The 25,181-nt window shown below is 41.9% G+C and overlaps 1 protein-coding gene across 7 annotated transcripts in view; it reads left to right on the forward strand.

Annotated features, from left to right (window-relative positions):
• Positions 1–25,181, forward strand: part of LOC140491405 (syntaxin-1A) — a 264,150-nt gene that overhangs the window by 113,197 nt on the left and 125,772 nt on the right. For all 7 annotated transcript variants that reach the window (XM_072589539.1, XM_072589538.1, XM_072589537.1 and 4 more), the window contains exon 4: positions 18,226–18,300. In XM_072589539.1, the coding sequence (XP_072445640.1) occupies positions 18,226–18,300 (75 nt within the window). The remainder of the gene's footprint in view (positions 1–18,225; positions 18,301–25,181) is intronic.

Consider the following 25,181-nt stretch of genomic DNA (forward strand, 5'->3'; position numbering starts at 1 on the left):
GGCACAAAGCAGCACCTCCGGGCACAATCCATGGACACAAGCTGCACATCCCCATCTGCAGTCATTGGCATCGGATATTTACTGACCCCTAAGGGTTTCTCTTTGATCCTTGTGGACCCTTCGGAAGCTCAGGCCTACATTGCAGGGTGTGTCAGCACCTGGGATTGAAAGGTTATTGCAGGGGTCACTTTGTATGCAGGGACACGCATCCAGCTTGTGGACTGGATCAGGCTGTGTCGCAGATCTCATTCACTTCATGTCTAGCTGCATGCTCATGGCCCCCTTGCCTTGTCCGGCCACGCTATGTCTGGTCTTGTGTCGAGCCAGAAGGGTATCAATACTGTCACACTGATGTCTTCTTCTGACTCAGGTGGGCAGTTTTCCAGTATGGATCTGTCAGACTGGGTAGGGATAGTTCCCATTCCAGTCATTGATTGGAGGTAGCAGAATCGGTATGTTGTTAGGAGTTCCTGGGACTATTAGGCACAGTCTGCGCGCAGTGCAGGGGTTTCGTAATACTCAGCTGTCTCCGAGTTGCACAGTCAGAGGAATATGCCTTATTACAGTCTTGGAAATGGGCAATGGTGAGTCCTTCGAGCCATCAGACAGGGAGCTACAAAGGCAACAGCCAGGGGTCTGCTCAGTCATGACTAGGGGCTGCTCAGTGAAGTTGGTCAGAGGTCTGGAGTAAATACATTCTGAAGGTGTGTGCATTGATCAGTGAGGAGACTGCAAAGGAGGGTTTGAGTGCTAAAGGGGCTGTATGGAAGGAGGGATCGCTGTCTAAAGGAATGGAGGAGTCAAGAATGGAGTAAGCCTAGGCCTGAGTTGAGATGAGAGGAAGGACAGTGAGGAGGGCAGACCCAAAGTATATGGTCTTGTGGGGGAACAACACTGGAGGGTATGGTGGGCAGTAAGGAGGGGTGTTATTAAGATGGACGCACAGCATGGCCTCCATCAGGGAAGTGTAGAGAAGCAAAGTGGATATTATTAACATTTAAAGTCAGGGTTCAGAGGGCTGGGAGGAGAGTTGGAGGCAGAGTTCAATATGGTGGGTATCGACATGGGGGATGGGTGGAAATGAGCTAAGAGTGCAGGGTGAGGTTAAAAGAGACACACAGGCTTGAGGTGGGGGATTCTTGGTGACCAGGTGGAACCTAGTGTTAGTGATGCCCACCATGAGCTTATTCCCTGTGTCACTTGTTGTTCTCCAGATGTGAAATAAAACTGGACAATGACCCAGTCAACACCTAGGGTGGGTCCAGTCAGTGTAATTTGATGGGCAAAAGAACAGAATCCATGATTGTTGGATTGTAGGATATAGAAGAAATGATATGCATTCATTTACAAACTCCAACTAGATATAATTTGTAATTGCTTCCTCACACATTTGCAATGCATGCAGAGTGAATGTGCTTAAGGCTTCAGTTTTTTTAAAATTCATTCATGGGGTGTGGGCATCTCTGGCCAAGCCAGCCAGAGGGCAATTAAGAGTCAACCACATTGCTATGGTTCTGCGATCTCATGTTAAGTCAGCCCAAGTAAGGATGACAGATTTGCTTACCTAAAGGACAAGAACCAGATAGACTTTTACAACAATAAACAGTAGATACACAGTCACCATTAGGTGGACTTGTATTTCAGATTTTTAAAAAATGAACTCCGCTTTCACCAACTGTTGTGGTGGGATTCAAACCCATGTTCCCAAAACACTGGCCTGGATTCTGGATAGATAGTTCATTGACATTACTACCCATGCCACTGCCATCTCTTCAAATGCTGGTCAAAGGTCTTTTGCTCTGTGCCATTGACATTTGCAACTCTAACGTTGACATCGGAATTATTCAGAAGGTAACAGCATCATGGAATGTTAACTAGTCATTGCCCAGGTTGCCAGCATTTGTCTTGCATGTGGGGCCCCACTGCAACCTCTTCTTTTTTTGAGTTCTCTTTTGCTGACTGGAAATAAAAGCTCATGTTTGGAGTTGTCTCATTGCTTGCCTGTTTGCGATGTTCCCATACTGGAACGATGATGTGTGGCGGATCTCCAGTCGACAGTGGGTATGGAGTTCCGGTATCTTAGAAAGGTTGTTGAGACAGAATAGAGCTAAGGACTGGTGAAGTGTGTGGCCTGATGGTTAAACACAGGGTGTGAGAATGGGGTTGGTATGTGCAAGGAGTATCGGCCATGACAGCTATGTGCTATGTGCCACGTGGAGCCCTGCTTTGTGACTGCTGTGCCAGGATATTGCTAATGAGGAGCAACACTGGATTGCTGATCCTTGGTGCTGAGCAGCCTTTTGTAAGTAGTGCTTGCGCCAAGAATACCTGCCTTTAAGTGGGTGTCCGCTGATTGGCGAATTGTTCTGGGAAAGTCCTATGGTAAAATAGGACTTGAATCCAACAATAGGGGCACCACCTGGGGCGGGTGGGTAGTTACTGAGACAAGATTGGTAAGATTTAGTGAGAAATGTCACGAGGCATCATGGCGGAAGACTCTGCAAAACATTTGACGCACTTGACATTTAGTCGTGTCTCCTTTCTGTGTAGTTAACTGAACCTTGTACAGTTACAAACCAAGTACAACCTCATTTCCAGTGTAATTATTTTCTTTCGACATTGACATGCGCTTGTATTCACGGTCATTTTGAACTGAACCAGCGTTAGCTCGCGTTCTAGGCCAAATGCCTGGACTGTGCAGTCAATATTCATTCTATTGGGGATTGGCTTTCACAACTTGTTATGTCTATGGATTGTTGCCAGGATGAAATAAAGAGATTATTATTTCTTGTTTGAATTACCTGCCAATTCTGTACCCATCACAAATCAGCCTGATGAATCAAAAATCCCCTTATTAACCACTAATCTGCCTGGGCTCATCAGGCAAAATTTTGAATTAATTTTGCTTAAGAGCTGGAATTTGGTCAATTTCCAAATAGGCCTTGTGCACATTTCATATTAAAATAATCAAGAGAATGCAAGCAAAGTAAGTATGCAAGATAGGCTGACTCAGGGGAAAAGGAGAGATTGTGTGGGTGGTAAGAGTGGGATTCCTTTTCAATAAAATGTTGAATAGGAATTTATGTGAAATGGTTCAGACCACACCTAATAGAGGATTTACTGCAACAAACACATCCCAGTCTTGCTGTTATGTGGCAAATGCACATCTCAGCTCATTCCAAGATGCTCCAAAGTTGTTGAAGTACTTTGAAGTGTAGTCACCTTTGTAAATGCAGCAGCGAATTAAGACACAATGGTTCCACAAACAGCCAATTAATAACAATAAAATAATCAGTTTTAATTACATTGGTAAGAGATAGCTTGTGGCCTGTAAAGCAGGGAAAATTCTCCTACTGTCCCGTGCTGCTTCTTTGTTTATCTGAGAGGGCAAATTGGGACCTCGGTTTAATTTGAAAGATTGCCCCTCTAAAAGTGCAGCACTCCCTAGGTAATGGACTAGTGTCAGATTAGATTTTAATCGAACCCATTTGGCATGTATCAGTTAAGTCAATGGAAGGTAAAATAGAGTATTATTCAATTTGACCTTGTCCTGTTTTTGTAGGGAGGGTTTAAAATACCCACTAATATCTCTTTGCCTAGCTCACATAGTGGAATCATCTATATTACACCAGTGGAGAGTGAGATCTGAACCTGTGATCTTCTGATTCAGAGATTGTTACCAACTGAGCCATTCCTGATATCTTTTTGCAAATGATAGTAATACTGGTTAATAGACGAGTTTAATGCATTACCATTTTCCGTCAGGGGCTCCCATCTCAGATACAGCAGGGGTAAAATAAAGAGTAGAGCTTGCTCTAGACAGTTTCATTCAGCACCTGTAAAGCTGTGAGATGCAGTGTAATAAAATGCACTTTTTTTTTCAACAAGCTCTTGATTTAAGTATATTGTCAGTAAATTAGAAATTCCACTTTGAGCTCTACATGGATGGTCAATATATGAAATAAAAAAGGTATATTGACATAATAGGGATGTTACTTCTGAGTTATAGTAAAGAAAGTTAGGGAGTAATTTTAAACCTTTGTGGCAAAAATGGTCAAGGTCAAATCAAATATCTGTTTATACCCTACTACATTTTTCTCTCCATTGGCTGAATGGGAATGGTCAAAATCAGAACCCTACCCTTCAGCTAGTTAGACAATAGCTTATATTGATCTTTGATGTCGGAAAGTCTCTATCACAGGAGTAAGCCATCTCTGATTGATTGCAAAAGTTCTTTTTGAAACATTTTCAAATTAAATATAACTTACAAGTCTTAATTGGGGTTTCAGGTTCCACAAAGTTAGTCAGACAGGGATATAGCAGTATGTATGTCTGTGTATATTTTTAACTGTTCCTGTCTCCATTGACTTACTGTAGGTGAGTTAGTGAGTTAGAGACTGAGAGGTTTAAAGAAATCCTGAAAGGAGTTTTTAACATTATCAATATTTTGAACCCAATACAACAGAGAAAGTGTTTCCATTTGCGGGAGAATCCAAGTCTAGGGGTCATCAATACAGGATATATTTGTTTTCTTTATTCTTTCATGGGATATGGGTATTGCAGGGCAGGCCAACATTTGGTAGCCAGCCTTAATTTTCCTTGAATCAAGTGGCTTGCTCAGCCACTATTGAGAGCAGGTAAGAGCCAACAACATTACTATGAGCCAGAATTCAGATTGTTGGCCAGACTGGGTAGAAATGGCAGATTTCCTTCTCTACAGGACATTAGTGAACCAGAATTTTATGGTGCAGAATGAGGCAATTCAGCCCATTGAGTCTGTGTTTGGGTTTTTACAACAGTTGATTGATAATTGTTACATTCATCATACTGAGACGAGCGGCTGGTTAACTTCGATGTTTAGGGCATGGAGCAAATAGTACCAAATGCAGGATAGTTCCTAATAAATCCAATAAAGTGATTAGGACTTTTTTTTTGAGTAGTTAGAATTGTGGAACTGACTACCACATCGAGTGATTAAAGCAGATTATTTTTGTCCTATCAATACATGTTCAATAGGTGTATATGTGCAATGGTGTATCCATGTGCTTTATATATATGTGTGTGTGTTGTGGGTGTGCCTGAGTAGGTGGATATACATGCCTGCTTTGTTGTCACTCATTACTAAAGATCATCCAGGCCCATATTCCCTTTGAGAACCACTAAAGTGCATTATTAAAGTCACTGGCAGTTGTGCATTGACTCAGTGACTGTTACTGGAGATACTGTAATTTTCCTTGTCAAAACCACCACAACTGACATTAATTTATAGTAATTACAGTGATGGCATTTGTTTAGTCTTTGTATATTTGAAAGATTTTTAAAAAAAATAGAACTAAGTTTGATAATTCATTTTTAAAAGGAAGGTAGTTATGGTTGGTAAAACAATTGTCACAGAGAAATATGAAGCTGCTTCATGAAAAATGAAACAAATGGAATATCCACCAACACCTCACTACAAATGTAATGGGTTGCAGTTGAAGAGGGAGTAGTGGGGATATTTGTTGTTCAAAAAATATAGGATTGCATTCTTGTGAATCTATTAGATTTCTGCAACATGGTCAAGTGTTGGCAATTGGTCCCAGGACCCATCACTTTTATGGCTCAGGCATCTTTGACATGGTTTTCTATTGGCCCTTGTGAAGTGGATGTGGTAAATTAGATTTGAGAAACATAAAATAACTTGACAGTCGTCAAGTGATTGAAGTAAACTGCATGTTTTCTAACCCATGAAGACACATAGTCAAAGACAGTGAAGGAAGAAATTTCACATTTTTTGTTTGAAGTGTTTTTCAAGTACAATTCTTAGTGTCCTGACTACATGGCTCGGAGCGACTTTCCTTATGCAATATTCTGCCTGTTAGTTATGCGACTGGGCTCTTAGGCACCTTTCTCAAAAACTCTGTCCTCTCTTCCCACCCTGCTACTCATACATTGCCACCCTGCTCATTCATCACCACCAACTGCTCTTATTTTTCATTCACTCGTGAGATGTGGACATGGCTGGCTGGGCCTGCATTTTATTGCCTGTCCCTAGTTGCCCTTGAGAAGGCAGTAGTAAGCTGCCTCCTTGAACTATTGCAGTCCACATGCTGAAGGTAGACCTACAATACCACGAGAGAGGGAAATCCAGGATTTTGACACAACAGTGTTGGAGCAGTGATATATTTCCAAGTCAGGATGGTGAGCAGCTTGGAGGGGAACTTGCAGGTGGTGGTGGTGTTCATATGAATCTGCTACCCTTTGTCCTTCTAGATGGAAGCAGTCATGGGTTTGGAAGGTGCTGTCTGAGGATTTTTGGTGAATTTCTGCAGAGCATCTTGTAGATGGTACACACTGCTGCTACTGAGCAGTGGTGGTGGATGGAGTGGATGTGATGCCAACTAAGTGGGCTGCTTTGACTTGGATGGTGTCAAGTTTATTGACTATTGTTGGAGCTGCCCTGAGCCAAGCACATAGGGAGTAATCATCACACTCCTTACTTGTGCTATGCAGATTGTGGACATACTTTGTAGACTCAGGGTGATGACTTACTCGCTACAGTATTCCTACTCTCTGACCTGCTGTTGTAGCCACTGTGTTTATTTGGTGAGTCTAGTTGGATTTCTGGTCTATAATAACCCCACAGGTGCTGGTAGTGGGAAATTTAGGGATGGTAACACCATTGAATGTCAAGGCGTGATGACTAGATTGTCTCCTATTAGAAACAGTCATTGCCTGGCATTTGTGTGGCACAAATGTTACTTGCCACTTGTCAGCCCAAGCTTGGATACTGTCCAGATCTAGTCTCAGTTGAAAATGGGCCACTTCAGTATTGGAGGAGTCACGAATAATGCTGAATTTTGTGCAGTCCTCAGCAAACATCCCCACTTCTGATAGAAAGAAGGACATTATTGGCACAGCTGAAGATGGATCTTTTATCTCAGTACTCTTCCATCCATTTCCATGCTTTGTCTCATTGCAGGAAAAATTAATGCACTCCCCTCCCCCTTAACAGCTGGCTTAATAGCACCCCAACTATCTTTGCTTTAACCCTCAACTGTTTGCACTTATCTGTAGGACTGACTGTGGTGTCTCGTAACTGGACTGCAAGGACACAGGCTCTGATCAAGCACGTGACTGATGATGACCAATGCCCTGGACTGGAGTAGGACTGGTTCCTTTATTGAATATGTGTAGATCCCCCTTCATCCCACCAATGGCTGACAGCCTGTAACTGAGCACCAAAGAGTTAAGAAAAGAATGTGGCTCACACGGAGGCTGACACAGAGTGAGTGAGTGCTGCAGAGAGTGACTGGCACTATGAAAGCAATGTGAAGTATTAGATTAGATTACTTACAGTGTGGAAACAGGCCCTTCGGCACAACAAGTCCACACCGACCTGCCGAAGCGCAACCCACCCATACTGCTACATGTACCCCTTTTTACCTAACACTACGGGCAATTTAGCATGGCCAATTCACCTGACCTGCACATCTTTGGACTGTGGGAGGAAACCGCAGCACCCGGAGGAAACCCACGCAGACACGGGGAGAATGTACAAACTCCACACAGCCAGTCGCCTGAGTCGGGAATTGAACCTGGGTCTCTGGCGCTGTGAGGCAGCAGTGCTAACCACTGTGCCACCGTGCCACCCAAGTATATAGAGGCTGTAGCAGCTGAGTAAGTGGTAAAGTGAGCAAGCACTAAGAAAAGAGTCTAAGACTCATAAAATGAATGAGGTGTGTGTGTGTGTACCTGTGCACAAAGTTGCCCAGTAGAAGCATAAATGTCTCTGACATGCAGAGTGAAATGTTGAAGGGCTAAGGTAATGATTGATTTGGTTCAAGAGCAGACATGATGTGCTGAGGCTGGTGGTCTGTTGAAGCTGACTTGCATGGACCAAGCGCTAAGGAGGATGGTGCCCACAGTGGAACACTGTTGTGGAGATGCAGTTGAGTGATAGACAGGACGAGTATTCAGCGAGCCTCAACCACCAGGTGCCCACTCTGACTTTCATGTTGGGAGTTAGTGCCATCAAGTTTCTCAATGGAGAGGAAAATCAGAAATGATATATGAAAAAGGTAAGTTGGTGGCTTTAATGAGATGCAAGCACATGGAAATAAGGGAGTAACCACTTAATGGTTAGATTCTGAAGTCACTATTGAAGGTGTGAGGGAAAGATTGGGATAAGGTTTTTTTGTTCTTAAAAATCTAATACTTTTTATTTTCACTTATTTTCCTACATTTTTTGCCATTGCTCATGATACTTCAGGAAATGGAAATTTCTGCCCGTGGTGATTCACTGTGAGAGGACTGGTGTTTGTAAGCATTTGAAGTAAATAGTTACAGAGAGCTGACTAATGTATGTTGAAATCATCTGCCAAAGATTTAAGAGTGCTGGAGATGAGTGGTGGTGTTCATTGTAGAGTAAGAAAAAGGTTCATTTATGCATCATCTATTATGCCATTGGGATGTCCCAATGTGCTTTACAGCCAGTGGGATACTGTTGAAGTGTGATCATTGTTGTTTTGTTGGCAGGCTTGCACAGCAAGAGCCCACAAATGACTAAATGATTTGTTTCCATTGGTTAACTTGGCCAGAATGCCAGGTGGATTCACTTCCTTTTCTTCAAATGATGGCACAGAATCTTTCACGTCCATTTGAACAGACAGATCCTCCTCCCAAAGGCAACACTGTGAAAATGCAGCACTTCCCCAATACTGTATTGTCCCGTTGGTCAACATGTTCTGCTTAATTCTGGAGTGGTTCTTAAGCAGCAATCTTCTGACCAGAAGGGAGAGAGCTATGGAGAAAAGGCTGGTACCAAGCGGAGGTGATAACAGATGTTTGTGAATTCTTCAGCCTAACAAGAAAAAAAGAGAGTCACCATATGCAGTAATGGAGTAAAGGGAGAGTCTTGGAGATAGTGTTGAGTAGCACATGACGTTAACTTGTAAAGAAATGCACATGGCCATTCTCTGTCTGAAGCTTTGGAGAATATCATGTCAAGCATGAGACAATGTTGTGTTTTCTATCTGCTGTCAGTAGAAGTAGGAGATTTCATTTGAATCCAATCCAACTCATTGCAGAGCTTTCACACTGGAGTACATGCACTGGGTTGTGGTTATTTTTTGCTGGTGAATGAAGGACATAATTGAAGCCTGTGTCACAAAAGAACAAACATCTGAAATGCTGTTTGAAGCAGCAAATGGTTCAATAACCGGCACAGAAAAAGTCAGCTGAAATTTTGTCTGTTGAAGAGAATTTCTTTGCTAGTCGCTATGATTTGGTCTCACTTGACAGACGTTTGACAACAGAGTGTGTCAGTGATTTACACTTGTCAATTACACTTAGTAGTGAATGGCTCAGACAAGCCTGTGTTCTGTACTTCACAATCCTCCCAATGCAGATAGTGTTAGGCGGCTCTGGTCACCCGTGAGAAATTGGTTTCCTTTCTGCTATCACACGATTAACTTGGTCTAAAACTGCCTTAGCAAGTTGTACTAACTGTTTGTGTGGAATGTTTTTGATACTGGGTGTTACATAATGGGAATGTTATAAGTTAGTTTGGTACTGAATTGGATTGTTGCCAACCGTTATGAACAGCTGCAGTATATAATGCATAGGATTGGATCTGCTCTAATTATCACGACCATCGTTTGCTGTTTTTAATCAATCGCTGAGTTTGTTGTGTTGAAGTGTGGAGGCTGACACCATTGTAAGACTATTGGCTTACTCAGCCGTGAGTCCTGGTAATTTAGCTTTCAGCCTCCTGCAGTGTGTCTTCATTTTGTTGGCTGGATCTAGCGGTTGAATCTGCGTTTATTGCTTTTCCTGTCACCTCAATAGCTGCTGAATTTGGTGCAAAAATTTCTGTAAGTAGCTATTTTTGGCGATTGGATATCGGCAATATTCTCCAGGCTGTCAGTCTTTGATTTTGTGCTAATTCAGAGCTGCTGCAGAGGGGTCTCCTGCACTTTTGAGTGTGGATTGAGCATAAAATGAGCACGTTACACAGTGAATGTAAGGATGTTAAGTTTTCACAGTGAGTTAAGGCTGATATATTGAAAGGGTTGTTCACATTATTGGGCTGGCTCTCTGCATCAAGCTGATCTAGCTGATGTACAAGCTTTCCACCTGTATATATTAGAGAGGTTATGACATACAAAGCAAAGAGATTTTGATCCTTGCCACAGTTGTAAGATGAGAGGGATTGATACCAGCAAAAATCTGTTGGACTGTCTGATCTGCCTCTAGAGCACGGAATGTCACTCCTAATTTTTGAGCCACATTTCATAAGCAGGAAGTGTCAGGTTCAGTGATCGATTGCAACCACCACCCTTGGGACTAGCAACAATGTTCAGAGTCAAATCTATCTCACTCCAGGAATAATGTCCACTTGCTTTTACTTAGCTTCTGTCACTCACGTGGAATTAATTTGCTGACAGTACATCCACACCAAATGGACTCAATCTGTTCAGTCCAGATTAATATTTTGTCAATGGAGCACACTGCTCTTTGATATTTTCACGTAGGTGATGTGTAGAAGCTATGTCTCCAATTAACCTGTCCTTCCACTTTCCATAAATATGTCTCCTGACGACAGAATCTATGGGGAAGCTATCACCATGAGGATAGAAAGAAGACAGAGAACCCTGACGGAAGCAATAAGGTGATCTATGGATTTCTGCCGAGATAACACCATCTGCAATTTAGAGAAGTGAGGCGTTGAGGTTGTGAATTGGCAAGATTTGATAACTCTGACACAAATTATGATCTGACGATATGCATTGTTAGTTATGTAGTTATAGTTACCAATGAGTGCCTTGAAGTAGCTTGTGTTTTGAATAGCACTTGCTTCCCAATGCTAATTCCAGAGTATTGTCAACGACCTACGTCAGTGACCTATGGGAAATCACCAAATCTTTCAGCAGCTGAAATACAATTAAAACAGTAATAAAATGTTTTATTGTATCTGGAAGTCTCTCGATTCTCAATCATGCTCTCAGCAGGATTAGTTTTCTTAGGCATGTTGGCATTACTCATCTGTATCTCCTCATCACTATCCCCAAACCTTTTACCGCTACTGTTTTGTCAGTCTACCAGTGACCTCAAACCCTGGATGCATCACAGCTTCCTTAAGCTCAGCATTGAGAAGACCAAAGCCATCAGCTACAATTCTGCTGATGTTATCCAACTCACCAGCATTCTCCTGGGCTGACCCACACTGTTCCGTCTTTGCCTTTTGATAAATCCTGAGTTTTAAATGCCACCCTTCATTCATTGCCAAGACTGCTTGGATTCATTTCTACGATGTTTCCTACTTCATCCTACCTCAGCTCCTGCTGAAATGCCTCTAGTCCAGATAATTGTTTTGCTTTTGTTGGACTCCCATCTCCTTCCATAAATTTTAACTGATCCAAAATATTGCCATTTCTGTTCTGATCTACACTGTCCATCTTACCCATGATCTTCGTCCTCACCGGCTCTCATCCCCCACACATCTCTCCTTCTCAATAAGTCCCTTTGTGATCAGTCCTGACTCAATTTCTGCAATGATCTCCAAGGCGATTTTGTCTCTGAAATAATCTGCTGTATACCCATCTCCTTTCATCCCATGACTGGCAGCAAAGCTTTTCATTATCTAAATAATGTGCATTGCACTTCCAGCCATGAAACATTCCTTGTCTTCAAAGAATCTGTCTTTTTGTCTAAGCTTTTGTTCGCACCTCTGAAGATCTTTTGTTTGACAACATCTGTTTTCCTTATGTCGAACCACGCAACACTTTGGGATTTTCTTTTAATGCTAAAGGCACAGTTTCATTGCAAGTTGTTGTCAATTTCCTATCTTGTTCAAAGAAAAGCACTGAAGGACTTTTTTCTTCAGACAGCCACTTTGTCACTCTTGCGCCACACTTTATCCAACTCATTCTTAACGGTAGACACTAAGGACAGTGAGGTAAAAACAATGACTGCAGATGCTGGAAACCAAATACTGGATTAGTGGTGCTGGAAGAGCACAGCAGTTCAGGCAGCATCCAATGAGCAGCGAAATCGACGTTTTGGGCAAAAGCCCTTCATCAGGAATAAAGGCAGTGAGCCTGAAACGTGGAGAGATAAGCTAGAGGAGGATGGGGGTGGGGAGAGAGTAGCATAGAGTACAATGGGTGAGTGGGGGAGGAGATGAAGGTGATAGGTAAATGACCTGGGAGTTGCAGTGGGAGAGGGACTCCCTGAGATTCTTGTAGAGAGAGGAGGAAAACTTCTTCAAGGCAGGCATCCTTGCAAGAGGATTCGCAGTTGGGTTAAAATCAACGAGGTAAAAACAATAACTGCAGATGCTGGAAACCAAATACTGGATTAGTGGTGCTGGAAGAGCACAGCAGTTCAGGCAGCATCCAAGGAGCAGCGAAATCGACGTTTCGGGCAAAAGCAACCCTACTGCGAATCCTCTTGCAAGGATGCCTGCCTTGAAGAAGTTTTCCTCCTCTCTCTACAAGAATCTCAGGGAGTCCCTCTCCCACTGCAACTCCCAGGTCATTTACCTATCACCTTCATCTCCTCCCCCACTCACCCATTGTACTCTATGCTACTCTCTCCCCACCCCCATCCTCCTCTAGCTTATCTCTCCACGTTTCAGGCTCACTGCCTTTATTCCTGATGAAGAGCTTTTGCCCGAAACGTCGATTTCGCTGCTCCTTGGATGCTGCCTGAACTGCTGTGCTCTTCCAGCACCACTAATCCAGTACTAAGGACAGTGATATTGAATGAAGCACAGTGCCTGATTTTAACGGGTATTTAACTGCAAAGCTTAGGTGAACATTCACAGAAAGGCAGCAAATCTTGTGGTGTCTGAAATCCTTGAAGGAAATCAAGGCTGTCAGTGGGAAATGTCTGATAAATGGTTTCATCAGCAGTTTTAATCAAGGAAATGCTGTGGTGATTGTGCAAGAGAATGACTTGCACAGCTGAAGAAGACCATTTAGTTTATTCATCCCGGGCTGTCACTGCCCTCAAATCAGCCCTTTGGCCACACCTTAAATGGTTGCATTGAATACCTTCCAAGTTGCATATTCTTAATGTTGAGTCCTCTGAAGAATTTCTTCATACTTGTGTAACATTCATCTTTCAGTAAATTTTAACTGTTGAGGCTCTTGTCCTCCTGATACTTTTTATCATTCATTCCTGGAATGCAGCAATACTATCATCCCTAATAGCCTTTGACAAGGTTCTTGTGAGCCAACTTATTTAACCATTGACATCTATAAAGTGTAGGCCATTGAGCTGTTATGAACTTATTACCAGGTTTTTGACATTTCAATTGTGTCAAAACAATTATATAGTTCCAAGACAAGATAGTGTGTGTCGTGGAGAAGGCTTGCAGGTAATGGTGTTCCTGAGTGTCAGTTTTGCTTTGCCTGGATGACAGAGCTTTCAGTTTGGCAAGTGCTCTCAAAGTAGCCTTGGTGATGCTGCAATGTATCTTGATTTGTGGTGCACAATGCTGCTATTGTACAGTGATGGTGGAAGGAGTGAAAGTGTATTATAGTGAATGGGATGCTGATCAACAGGCTGCTCTGTTCTGGATGAAGTTGTTGCATTTACACTCATCCAAGCAAGTAGGGAGTATTCCATCAGACTCCTGAATTGTGCCTTGTGGATGGTGGACAGGTTTTGGGGAGTTAAGCACCAAGTACTCACTGCAGAATTCCTAGCCTCTCCTCTGCTCTTGTAGCGACAGTATATATGTGGCTTGTCTAATTCAGTTTCTGGTGAATGTTAACCTCCAGGCTGTTGATGCTGGGGGAATTCTGTGATGGCAATTCAGTGAGATTAAGAGTCAACAGTTAGATTCACTCTTATTGAAAATGGACATTGCCTGGCACTTGTGTGGTGCATATGTTTGTAGTCATTTATCAATCCAAACCTGGGCTTTTTCAGGTTTAGTTGCATTTGTGATGGTTTAATTTGAAATAATGTTATAAGTGAACATTTTCGATGTTGTGGGTTGTGCTATATGAAATTCCCTTTAGGTCATGTCTGTCAAAGGTTGTATCCCTTCACCTACTCCAACACCTTTTCATGCAGGGCTTCAATAATTATTTTCTGAAGGTTGAGAATAAAGTAGCTGCCTTGATGTTGCTTCCTCAAAAATAAGAGTTAAGAAAATGAGTTACATAGTAATCATTTCCTCTTTCATTTTAAACTGCTCTTCCAAGTTAACTCCATGCTTACCTCCAACAAAAAGTGTGTGGAGCTCCAGACACATCGTTGTCAATAAGAATAGGAAACCCTCCTCTGCTTTATCCCTCTCTTCCATTGGTTAATTTTGTCCATGACATCTACTTCGTCCGTCCTTCATCCTGTGGGGACTAAATTGCTCGCCACCCAACAACCCGTCCTGTTCTGAAAAGGGTCACTTGACTCAAATTTTTACTTCTGTTTCTCTCTCCACAGATGCTGCCAGACTTACCGTATTTCTCCAGCAATTTCTGTTTTTGTTTCTACCCTTCCTGATTAGCTGATACTGTCAATTGTTCACTCTCTCCAAATGCTATCCATCTCTCCTTTGTTTGCCAATGTCTGTCATCTCTCTAAATAACCAACTCTTGACTCTGTCACCAAACTCCTTTTCCTTTTCAAAACATTTGAATGTATCTTTGCCTCCAATGCCACTTCTTCTCACAATGGCATGTGTGAAGCCTTCCAACCAGGTCAGAAATAGTTCATATAAAAATTACTAATTACACTCTAGGTGACAATGACAAAAGCAATCTTTCCCTTATTATCATTCACAAGCTGTTCCTAACCTTTGACATGGTTGTCATACCTTTGTCATCCAGCTAGGTGGGACTGCACTTAGCTCTAATCTTTATCTAATCATTGTCAGAGCACTTTCTAAAATGGCTTCTCTTTCCATGCTACAATATTATCTCTTCTGTTACTCCAAAGATATATCCTTGGCTTACTTATTTTTCTTATCTTTATGCTGTCATTCAATAACATCATACAAAAGTAGTGTCAGTTTTCTCACATATGCTGTGGTATCCAGCTTTACCTTGCCATCGTCTCTGACAACTTCTCCACTATTGTAAAATTATCAAACGATTTCTCTGACATCAGTATTAGATAAGCAGAAATTTGTACTGACTTAAATATTAGGAGGGCTGAAACCATTGTCTTTCACTACAAACTCCAATCCCTCATCATTGACTCAAATCCAGACTGTTCACAACCTTGATTTCATATTTCCCCATGCAACCCGAGTAGAACTCCTAACCAAATTCTTTTGCTGCCATTAATATCCACCTCCATAATATCACCTGTCCCTACCACTGTCTCAGCACATCTGCTGCCTTAATTGTATCTTTGGTACCTTGAATGCCCCATCCTTCCTTTGTAAAATTCATGCCATCCAAAATACAGTTGTGCGTGTTTTTTTTTTAGATTAGATTACCTACAGTGTAGAAACAGGCCCTTCGGCCCAACAAGTCCACACTGACCCGCCGAAGCGCAACCCACCCATACCCCTACACTTACCCCTTCACCTAACACTACGGGCAAATTGGCATGGCCAATTCACCTGACCTGCACATCTTTGGACTGTGGGAGGAAACCGGAGGAAACCCATGCAGACACAGGGAGAACGTGCAAACTCCACACAGTCAGTCGCCTGAGGCGGGAATTGAACCCAGGTCTCTGGCGCTGTGAGGCAGCAGTGCTAACCACTGTGCCACCATGCCGCCCATGTGTTCTTACATATACCTATCATTTTATTATTGTTTGCTGATCTACACTGGCTTCTGGTTAAGCAAAGACTAAATTTTAAAATTCTCATCCTTATTTTCCACCCCACTAAAGCCTCAGCTCCCTTTCTATCTCTCCAAACTTCTTCAGCCCCACAACCCTCCAAAAAAATCTGTGCATCTCTAATATTTGACTCTTGCACACCCTCAGTATTAGTTGTTCCATCATTGCTCACTGTGTTGTCAGTTGCCTAGATTCCGAGCTCTGGAATTCCCTCCATAAGTGTCTCTGCCTCGCTTTCTTCCTTTTAAAGTGATCCTTACAGCTTTTTTGCCACCTGTCCTAATTCACTTTACCTAACTAGATAATAACCTAAATTTAAAATACTGCTATGAAACACTTTGGAATGATCTGTTATGTTAAGGCATTATATATATATTAATTGTCATTCAGAATCCATGTTGACATGTGTTGACTAAATTACTCTTCCAGTAAACACAAAATATGCTCCTGTAACTCAATCCCTTTGTTTTATCAGATATTCTTGGTAGACTTGTCATGACGTGATCTGTTTTAGCAAATTCCACAGGAGGAAAGAGGTCAAGTTTGAAAGCAGGCACTCAGGGCTGGAGGATGGGGAGGGAAAGAGAATGGCAGAGGAGGTTGATATGGAGCAGAGTCGAGGACTGAAATGGTTGCTATGAAATAGGAATGAGTAGATTTATCGCATTCTCTGCTGCAAATGCAGGTTTCGCCAGTACAATACAATCTTCAACTGGCCGATTGTAAATCAGTCTATTGACCCGTTTTCTGTCTCACCAATTTATTACTCTAGTCATCACTTTCTTCATGCCTTCCAATCCTCTCTCATATTGATTAAGCCACCCAATTGTCTGTTGAATTTAAATGTTTGTGCTGATCTAAATGAAATATGCACCACAGAGGAAGTTTTGCACCCAGTGTCAACGTCAAACACTCCCAGATCTAATACATCATGGGTTAAAATTGGAAGTTAAAGGGTTTCGGGTAGTTTATGTCACAAGGTAAGCCATATTCAGCAATATGTTACAGTCTGGATTTGAGGCAAGGAAGGTAGTTAGCTTGTATATTCAAATAACAGTTTTCCAGGAGTGAGTTGTAGCTTAAGTGAGAAATGACCATTTGGGTTGTTATGCCATCTCGTAATGTTGACAAGGTAATACATTCCACTCCACTCGTACCAACTCCTGGGAGAGGCAAAAATCCTGTGAATCAATTCAGAGAAATTTATTTGACATGCAGAGAGTAGTGCTTCCTAACCTTTTGGTGACCCCATTTTAATATTTGAAATGTGGTGCAATCCCAGTCAGAATGGGCAGTGTGGTGAATGGGGGCAGGGTGGGGAGAGTTCTGGTATTTGGTAGATGAAAGTGTTTGAGGAGAGATTGGAGATTGGAGGTTGGAGACAAGGGATGGATGCCAGTGACTTCACCAACAGCTCTTTTGAAAGCTCTGATAGAGCCTTGGCATTAAGAATAATGTGAGCATGTGGTTTTCAAGCCTCAACACCTCAGGACCGGCACCCTATTTGCAACAGTTTTCAATCTGAATGCTTCTTCCATTATCTGCACATCCATGGAAAGTTCCAGTCAGCTAATCTGTTGGAACACAGAGTTTACGTGTCAAAATTCTCTGCTCACTATTCACCAATGCTCCCTTGGACCTCATGACCCCAATGGCTTAGCCTATAGCGCAAGTAGGATTAATGGCCTCTTCCCTTTGGCAATCAAGTAAACTTCAAGAGACTATGGCTTATTTTTCTTCTATTTACTAATTACTGGCTGTTTAACCCTTGCCTCCAATGAGTACATAGAGTGTAAGCACTTCACTAAGATTGTGGTGATTCCTTCCATTTCCTCAGTTTTATTCTTCACATTCTATTGCTCATCAATAGTACAGCTCCAACAAGACTCCCCTGCTCTATCCCTGAAACCTCATTCTTATAAAATTTGGTGTTGTCAGTGACATCTCTCTAATACTTTGATTACCATCATTTTCTAAGGGGGCCAAAACTGGTAACAGTATTCCAACTGCAAATCTACCAGAACCCAATGCAGCTTAAGATCTCTGAATTAGTTACAGGCTAAAATCTATTGACATATCTTGAGATTAAATTGTGGTCTTAAATGGCAACATTTCTTTTGAATTTCTGAGTTGTGGTATTTATGTTTGGGTTAGCTAATGCTATGGTTAGTGACTTTTATTGTACTACCTCCATCACTCAAATTTTTGACTGTGGTTGCTAATGCTATTTATTAGGAAAGAACATTTTGCTAATTCACACAAGGTTATACTCAACCTTGTGAAGGAATATCAAAGAGATGAATTGGCTTCTTTCCATTCTAGCAATTCGTTATTCTTCCTGTTGAGTCTGTGTTCTGGAAGGTTTGAGTTAATAAGGATACACTGTATTCTCCAGCATTGTCATGCCCTCATGGTTAATATTCTCTGTCTTTTCAGAAACAAAGGAGGAATTGGAAGAACTGATGACGGATATCAAGAAGACAGCAAATAAGGTTCGCTCCAAGTTAAAGAGTAAGTAAAAAGAACTAACAGAATCCAGCAACCAATGTGATTAAATTTTTAATGATTCAGCACTTCAGATTCTGCTTCATTAACTCCTCTGTATGAAACCCGTGTCTTGTTTTCCTTCTTTTTCAAACTTCACTAAAGAACCATGTGCCAAAGCACGGGGAACTGTCATGCGTTGTGATTGTGCCAATTCGCTGAAATATCTCCCCCTTTTTTTGTCCTACAGCCATTCAAATAAAAACCAAATTCCATCTTAGAAGTTGCCTTTGAATCTGTTTCCACCTACCCACTGCATTTGAAGTGATTAAAAACTCAAAATTAAAAACTCAAAACAAAAATGTTAGCACAGCTACCTCTGTTTCTTTTTGTCAGTTACTTTGTCCTGTGATGACTGACCCTCCTGTTGTGGAAACAGCTTATTAAATCCCCTTTTAAAATTTAGTTTGCAGTAAGGGGAATTGAAGGAGAAAGTGAGGACTACAGATGCTGGAGATCAGAGCTGAAAAATGTGTTGCTGGAAAAGCGCAGCAGGTCAGGCAGCATCAAAGGAGCAGGAGAATCAACTTTTCAGGCATAAGCCCTTCTTCAGGAATGAGGAGGGTGTGCCAAGCAGGCTAAGGTAAAAGATAGGGAGGAGGGACTTGGGGGAGGGGCGTTGGGAATGCGATAGGTGGAAGGAGGTTAAAGTGAGGGTCATAGGCCGGAGAGGGGGTGGGGGTCGGAGAGGTTGGGAAGAAGATTGCAGGTCAAGAAGGCGGTGCTGAGTCCAAGGGTTGGGACTGAGATAAGGTGGGGGGAGGGGAAATGAGGAAGCTAGAGAAATCTGCATTCATTTCTTGTGGTTGGAGGGTTCCTAGGCAGAAGATGAGACGCTCTTCCTCCAGGCATTGTGTTGCCATGGTCTGGCGATGGAGGAGGCCAAGGACCTGCATGTCCTTGGCGGAGTGGGAGGGGGAGTATAAGTGTTCAGCCACAGGGCGGTTGGGTTGGTTGGTGCGGGTGTCCCAGAGGTGTTCTCTGAAATGTTCCGCAAGTAGGCGGCCTGTCTCCCCAATGTAGAGGAGGCCACATTGGGTGGAGCGGATGCAGTAAATGATGTGTGTGGAGGTTCCGGTGAATTTGTGATGGATATGGAAGGATCCCTTGGGGCCTTGGAGGGAAGTGAGGGGGGGAAGTGTGGGCACATGTTTTGCATTTCTTGTGGTTGCAGGGGAAGGTGCTGGGAGCGGAGGTTGGGTTGAGTGGGGGGTGTGGACCTCATCATCTTCCGCCTAGGAACCCTCCAACCACAGGGATGAATGCAGATTTCTCCAGCTTCCTCATTTCCCCTCCCCCCACCTTATCTCAGTCCCAACCCTTGGACTCAGCACCGCCTTCTTGATCTGCAATCTTCTTCCCGACCTCTCCGCCCCACCCCCTCTCCAGCCTATCACCCTCACCTTAACCTCCTTCCACCTAACGCCCCTCCCCCAAGTCCCTCCTCCCTATCTTTTATCTTAGCCTGCTTGGCACACCCTCCTCATTCCTGAAGAAGAGCTTATGCCTGAAACATTGATTCTCCTGTTCCTTGGATGCTGCCTGACCTGCTGCGCTTTTCCAGCAACACATATTTCAGCCAGGGGAATTCACTACCTGACTCCCCAGAGCCTATCCACCATCTGCGTGGCACAAGTCAGGAGTGTGATGGAATACTCCTCACTTGCCTGGACGGGTGCATCTCCAATAATGCTCAAGAAGTTTGACACCATCCAGTTCTAAGGAGGTTGCTTGATTGACACCATAAGCAGAAGCATTCATTCCTTCTACCAATGATGCTCAGTAGCAACAGTGTGCACTATCTACAAGATACACTGCAGCAATTCATCAAAGATCCTCAGACAACATCTTCCAAGTCCATGGTCACTTCTGCCTCGAAGGACAAGAGCAGCAGATACATAGGAACACCACCATCTTCAAGTTCCTGGAAATCTGAATTAAGAACAGCAAAAGCTAGAGAAGCTCAGCTGATCAGGCAGTACTTGTGGAGAGAAATGGAGTTCACAGTTTGGATCAAAGATTTTTCATCAGAACATCTAATTAAAAGTCATCAACCTGACAATTTAACTCTGTTTCTCTCCACAATACAAAACATTAGTGTCATCCCGATCTATTGGAATATCAGATAGAAGTGGGAAAGCTATTTTGTATTCAGGTGAGGCAGACATTTAAAATCCTGTCAAATTAAATTAGTGTACAGTATGAAGTTACATAACAGTTTGTTCATTTAAAAGATTTGTCACAATTTGATGCATTTAAATTAGTCTTCCATTGTATATTTAATTATCTAAAATGCACTTCTTTCAAAAACCCGTTTCATGGTATTATCAAATGGTTAATAATTAACAGATTGAGAAACCAAGTTAAGTTGTGGTTAAATTTCAATTTAATTACTTCATTCCAGACAAGAATTAATATTATACCAAACCACATTTAAAATCTTCATCCCAGGGCCTTCAATCAACTACTGGAACCAATGACTGCTGACTTCAGCAGGGTTTCACTTATCGGTCAATTGTATCTTGTCTCAACTCAGCCATTCTTTTATATAGTTCCTTTAGCGTAATAAAACGTCCTAAGACTTCCCTTCATGCGGTGTGTCAAATAATAAAGTATCCCAAGATTTTGTTATAATATCCTGTGCACACTATTTTCTATTTAAGTAAAAGTAACTGCTAGCAATGATGGTCCTAAAGTTTGTATGTATTTGGCCATAGCAATTTGGAAAACTTCACTCAGCCAACAACCAGCTGCGTAAAGTCAATATGTCCAATACAATGTCCAAATGCATAACTACACAGCAGTCTTAAAGGGGCCACCGAGTAAAACCAATGAGGTCTTGAGCTTTGTAGGTAATGCCCCCGATTCTGAGCCAAAAGATGTTGGTTAAAGTTCCATTTCAGCAATATTTAATATGATTCAGTGGGTTGATAATGGTTGTATAAGGGTCTGAAAAGATTAATACTTAATTGAGTGCAATAAACAGCACCTACGGAGACCACTTGGTCAGAATAAGAAGGAACTTCTACGAGACAGGTCTGAGGTTAGTATGCTCCTAACAGCTTCTGTAGTAATGATCTGTCCTGTAAATAGTTGTAAGAATGCAACAAATTCCTATTGTTTACTCAAAACGTCTCTTTTAGTTGGACCAGAAAAGTGGCTGTCCTCACTCTTGACATATTACATAGGGATCAAAGAAACCCCCACACACAACATGGCGATCAGTGATGGGTTCTGAAGATTTTATTTGGCTGCTACAATGTGGTGAACAGTGGTGACCAGCACTGTTTCTAAATTGTGCCAACTAAGAGGGGTCAGCCTTTAGAAAAATAAAAAAAAATAGTAGTTGGTGACCCAGAGAACTTCAAAAGAAACTGATCCTGCTGATTGTTAATGACAAGGAACCCCAAAATCCTTGTGACAATACTCAACAGAGGAGAATCTTGAGATTTTCAAAGAAAGCATTTCAGATCTGACAGATGACATGCAAGATTAGGGACAAACAAAACTGTAGATGTTGGAATCCAAAGTTGACAGGCAGGGGGCTGGAAAAATACAGCAAGCCAGGCATCAGGAGGTGGAGAAGTCGACATTTCAGGTATAAGTAAGAGCAGAGTTTGCAGGTCCAAGGCTGAGGTACAGGCCGCAACACATGGCGCTGATCTATGAGAATTGTTGCGTGTCCGAGGTGAGTTGGAGAGCCAGGATTTATTGATGATTCTGAGAGTTAAAGCAAAATATGCCTCCTACAAAAGAAGAAACTTTAAACAACACAGTAAGGACAGTAATTTACAAAGTGTTTGCTGCTCCATTAGTCTTTACTAAATGCAGATAGCCCAAGCCAAGACTAGCTAAACAGAGCCTATGGGGTCTTGAGAGTAGCTTGCATATTCGTGGAGTGAGGGTCAGAGGAAATTGCTAGCCAAGCCATTTAAAGCTGATAATGAGGTAATTGGGCAGTTTAAAGAAGTGCATGATGCTGGTCAACACAAATATTTTTCAGCATACAGGACCTCCATTACAGCAAAATTTAGGGAAACTTTCATTGCAGTCGCAAACACAGAGAGATCCTTCATACAGCTGCAATGCATGGGAGAACTGCAGAATAGAAAGCTTTCAAGAAGATAAGGTATATAATCACATTAGGAAGCTGTGGCATCAAAAGTGTAGTGTTGCCAGCAGGATTTAATTTCAGAAAAGGGCCAAATAAAATACAAGCTTAGTCATTAAAAAAAACCCAAAGAACTGCAGATGCTGGAAGTCAGAAACAAAAATAGAAATTACTGGAAAAACTCAGCAGGTTTTGCAGCATCTGTGGAGAGAAAGCCAAGTTAATATTTTGGGGTCCAGTGACCCTTCTTCAGAACTAGTACAAACTTGGTCATCTCAGAAAACAATTCAGGGCGGTTTATAAACTGGACACAAAGACAGACAATAAACAAGTAAATGTCCTTCTGTATATCATTTTAAGTATGACATTGCAAGCCAAGGAATCATTGAAGCATCACTCAAATTCAAAAGCCTTTGACAATTATTTCAATTTCAGAAAATTCTTCAATCGGAGTGTTTCAATGAAAGAATGCAACAACCAGATGAATCAATGTTTAATTTCATTGATTATTTCTTTATCTAATGGAGAGATATGACTATAGAAACAAGGTCAGAATTTCCAAGAGACCAGAATATTGGAGACATTACTGATGAGTCTTTTTCAGATTTATTATAGTCCAAAGAAGTCCTAACTCTAGAAAATGTCACTCAGGTGATAGGTGAAGTAGAGGTCTGGGAACAAATTAGATCAATTGTAAGAGGAGAACATAAAATTTAGCACAGAACCTATTCATTTGTTAACATGCAGAATCACAAATGATGTATCACATTCACCAGTACAGTGGTATATGACAAACACCAGACAATAAAAGTCCTCACCAAAGCTATGGAGCAAAGAGGCTTCAAAGGCAGAAACATTCCTAGCTTTAAATCTGAATACTGTCATTCAAAGATAATAGATGACTTAGAGACAGTTGTGGCAATTTGTAGCCACAAAAAACGCAAAGGATCAAAGAATTATCTACACGTGAGGTAGAACAGTTTCCTGTAGAAACTAGTAGCTCAAACCAAACATTTGACATGCAGACGTTATGCCACAAATATCAAGTTAGACATGGAAGCATGTTGTCACAATATGATCACTTTGGCAGTCCAGGACATTCAGCCTCCAATCTTTGGGTGTATCCTCCAAAGCAGACTTCAAGATATGCAACAATACAAAATCACTGAGCAGAGGCAGATAGCTAAATTCTGTATCCATGAAGACTGCTTCAACAGTGAACTTGGGTTCATGTCACGCTCCAGATAACCCCACCACACTATATACTCTCTCTCTCTCTCACACACACACACATACACACACACACACACACACAGTCTCTCTCTCTCTCACACACACATTCATACAGACCCACTCACATATCTCTATATATCTCTCTCCCTCTTGTGTACACACACCCTCTCTCTCTCACACACACGTCCACATGCGCACACTCACACGTGCACACACAGTCTCTACCTCTTATGTGAACACACACACCCTCTCATGCGTGTGCACATGTGCACACATTCTCGCTCTCGAGAGTCGTTGCATTAATGTTAAGCGAATACTATGAACAACTGTCCAACATTGGGGTTAACAAAAACTCAAAAACCTTCATCTACTTAACAACTATGAGTACTTCCTTCTCAGTAGACGCGTGCATATTGACCTCAGTCACAATCAAAAGGTGGAAAAATTCAAGCAACAGAAGCTTTAAAGTTATTCTGAAAGGGATATCCCAATTTGTTCAAAGGTTAGGAATGTTAAAAATTGAACACAGCATTAGACTAAAGAAAAATGCTCACCTTTATGCCTTCATACACTTAGGCAGCTCTCTGAATGAAATACATTTAAAACCAACTCGCTGAGATGACACAAACGGGAGTCATTTCTCCTCTCATGATACTAAGGAAGCAGAGTTCGGACAAGTCACTGTACCCAGGTGCTATTCATATTTGTGTAGACCTTATATACCTCAATATGGCAGTGGTGAAAGAAACTCACCCTGTTTCCAATGTTGAAAGGATCTAGTTAAACTAAGCATGAGCAAAATTAACATAAAATAGGACACTAGTAGCAGATTTCATTGAATTTACAAATTTGCTGATGACACCACCATAATGGGTCAAATCTCAAGCAACGATGAAACAGAATACAGGAAGGAGATAGACAGCTCAGTGGCATGGTATAAAGATAACAATCTCTCCTTCAATGTTAGCAAAATGAAAGAGTTAGTCATCGACTTCAGGAAACAGAGTGAAGCACATACCTCTGTCTGTATCAATGGGGCTGAGGTGGAGGTGGTTGAGAGCTTCAAGTTCCAAGGAGTAAATATCATCAAAGATCTATCCTGTTCCATCCATGTCAATGTAGCATCATGAAAGTATACAAATGCCTCTACTTGCTCAGAAGGCTAAGGAAATTCAGCATGTCCACAAAGACTTTTAGCAATTTTCATAGATGCACCACAGCATCGTATCCAGATGCAGCAGAGTTTCCAATGGCAACATGCTCTGCTCAAGACCGCAAGAAATGTCAGAGTTGTGAATGTAGCCCAATCCATCAAAAAAACCAACCTTCCTTCCTTGGACTCAATTTATTCTTCCCACTGCCTCAGGAAAGCAGCCAACATAATCAAAGACCCTCCCACCCTGGTTATACTCTCTTCCATTCTTTGCCATTGGAAAGAAGATACAAAAGTTTGAAAACACATATCAATAGATTTAAGAACCATTTTATTTCTGCTGTTATCAGA

This window comes from Chiloscyllium punctatum, chromosome 19, assembly GCF_047496795.1.
Source record: "Chiloscyllium punctatum isolate Juve2018m chromosome 19, sChiPun1.3, whole genome shotgun sequence".
Lineage (NCBI taxonomy): Eukaryota > Metazoa > Chordata > Chondrichthyes > Orectolobiformes > Hemiscylliidae > Chiloscyllium > Chiloscyllium punctatum.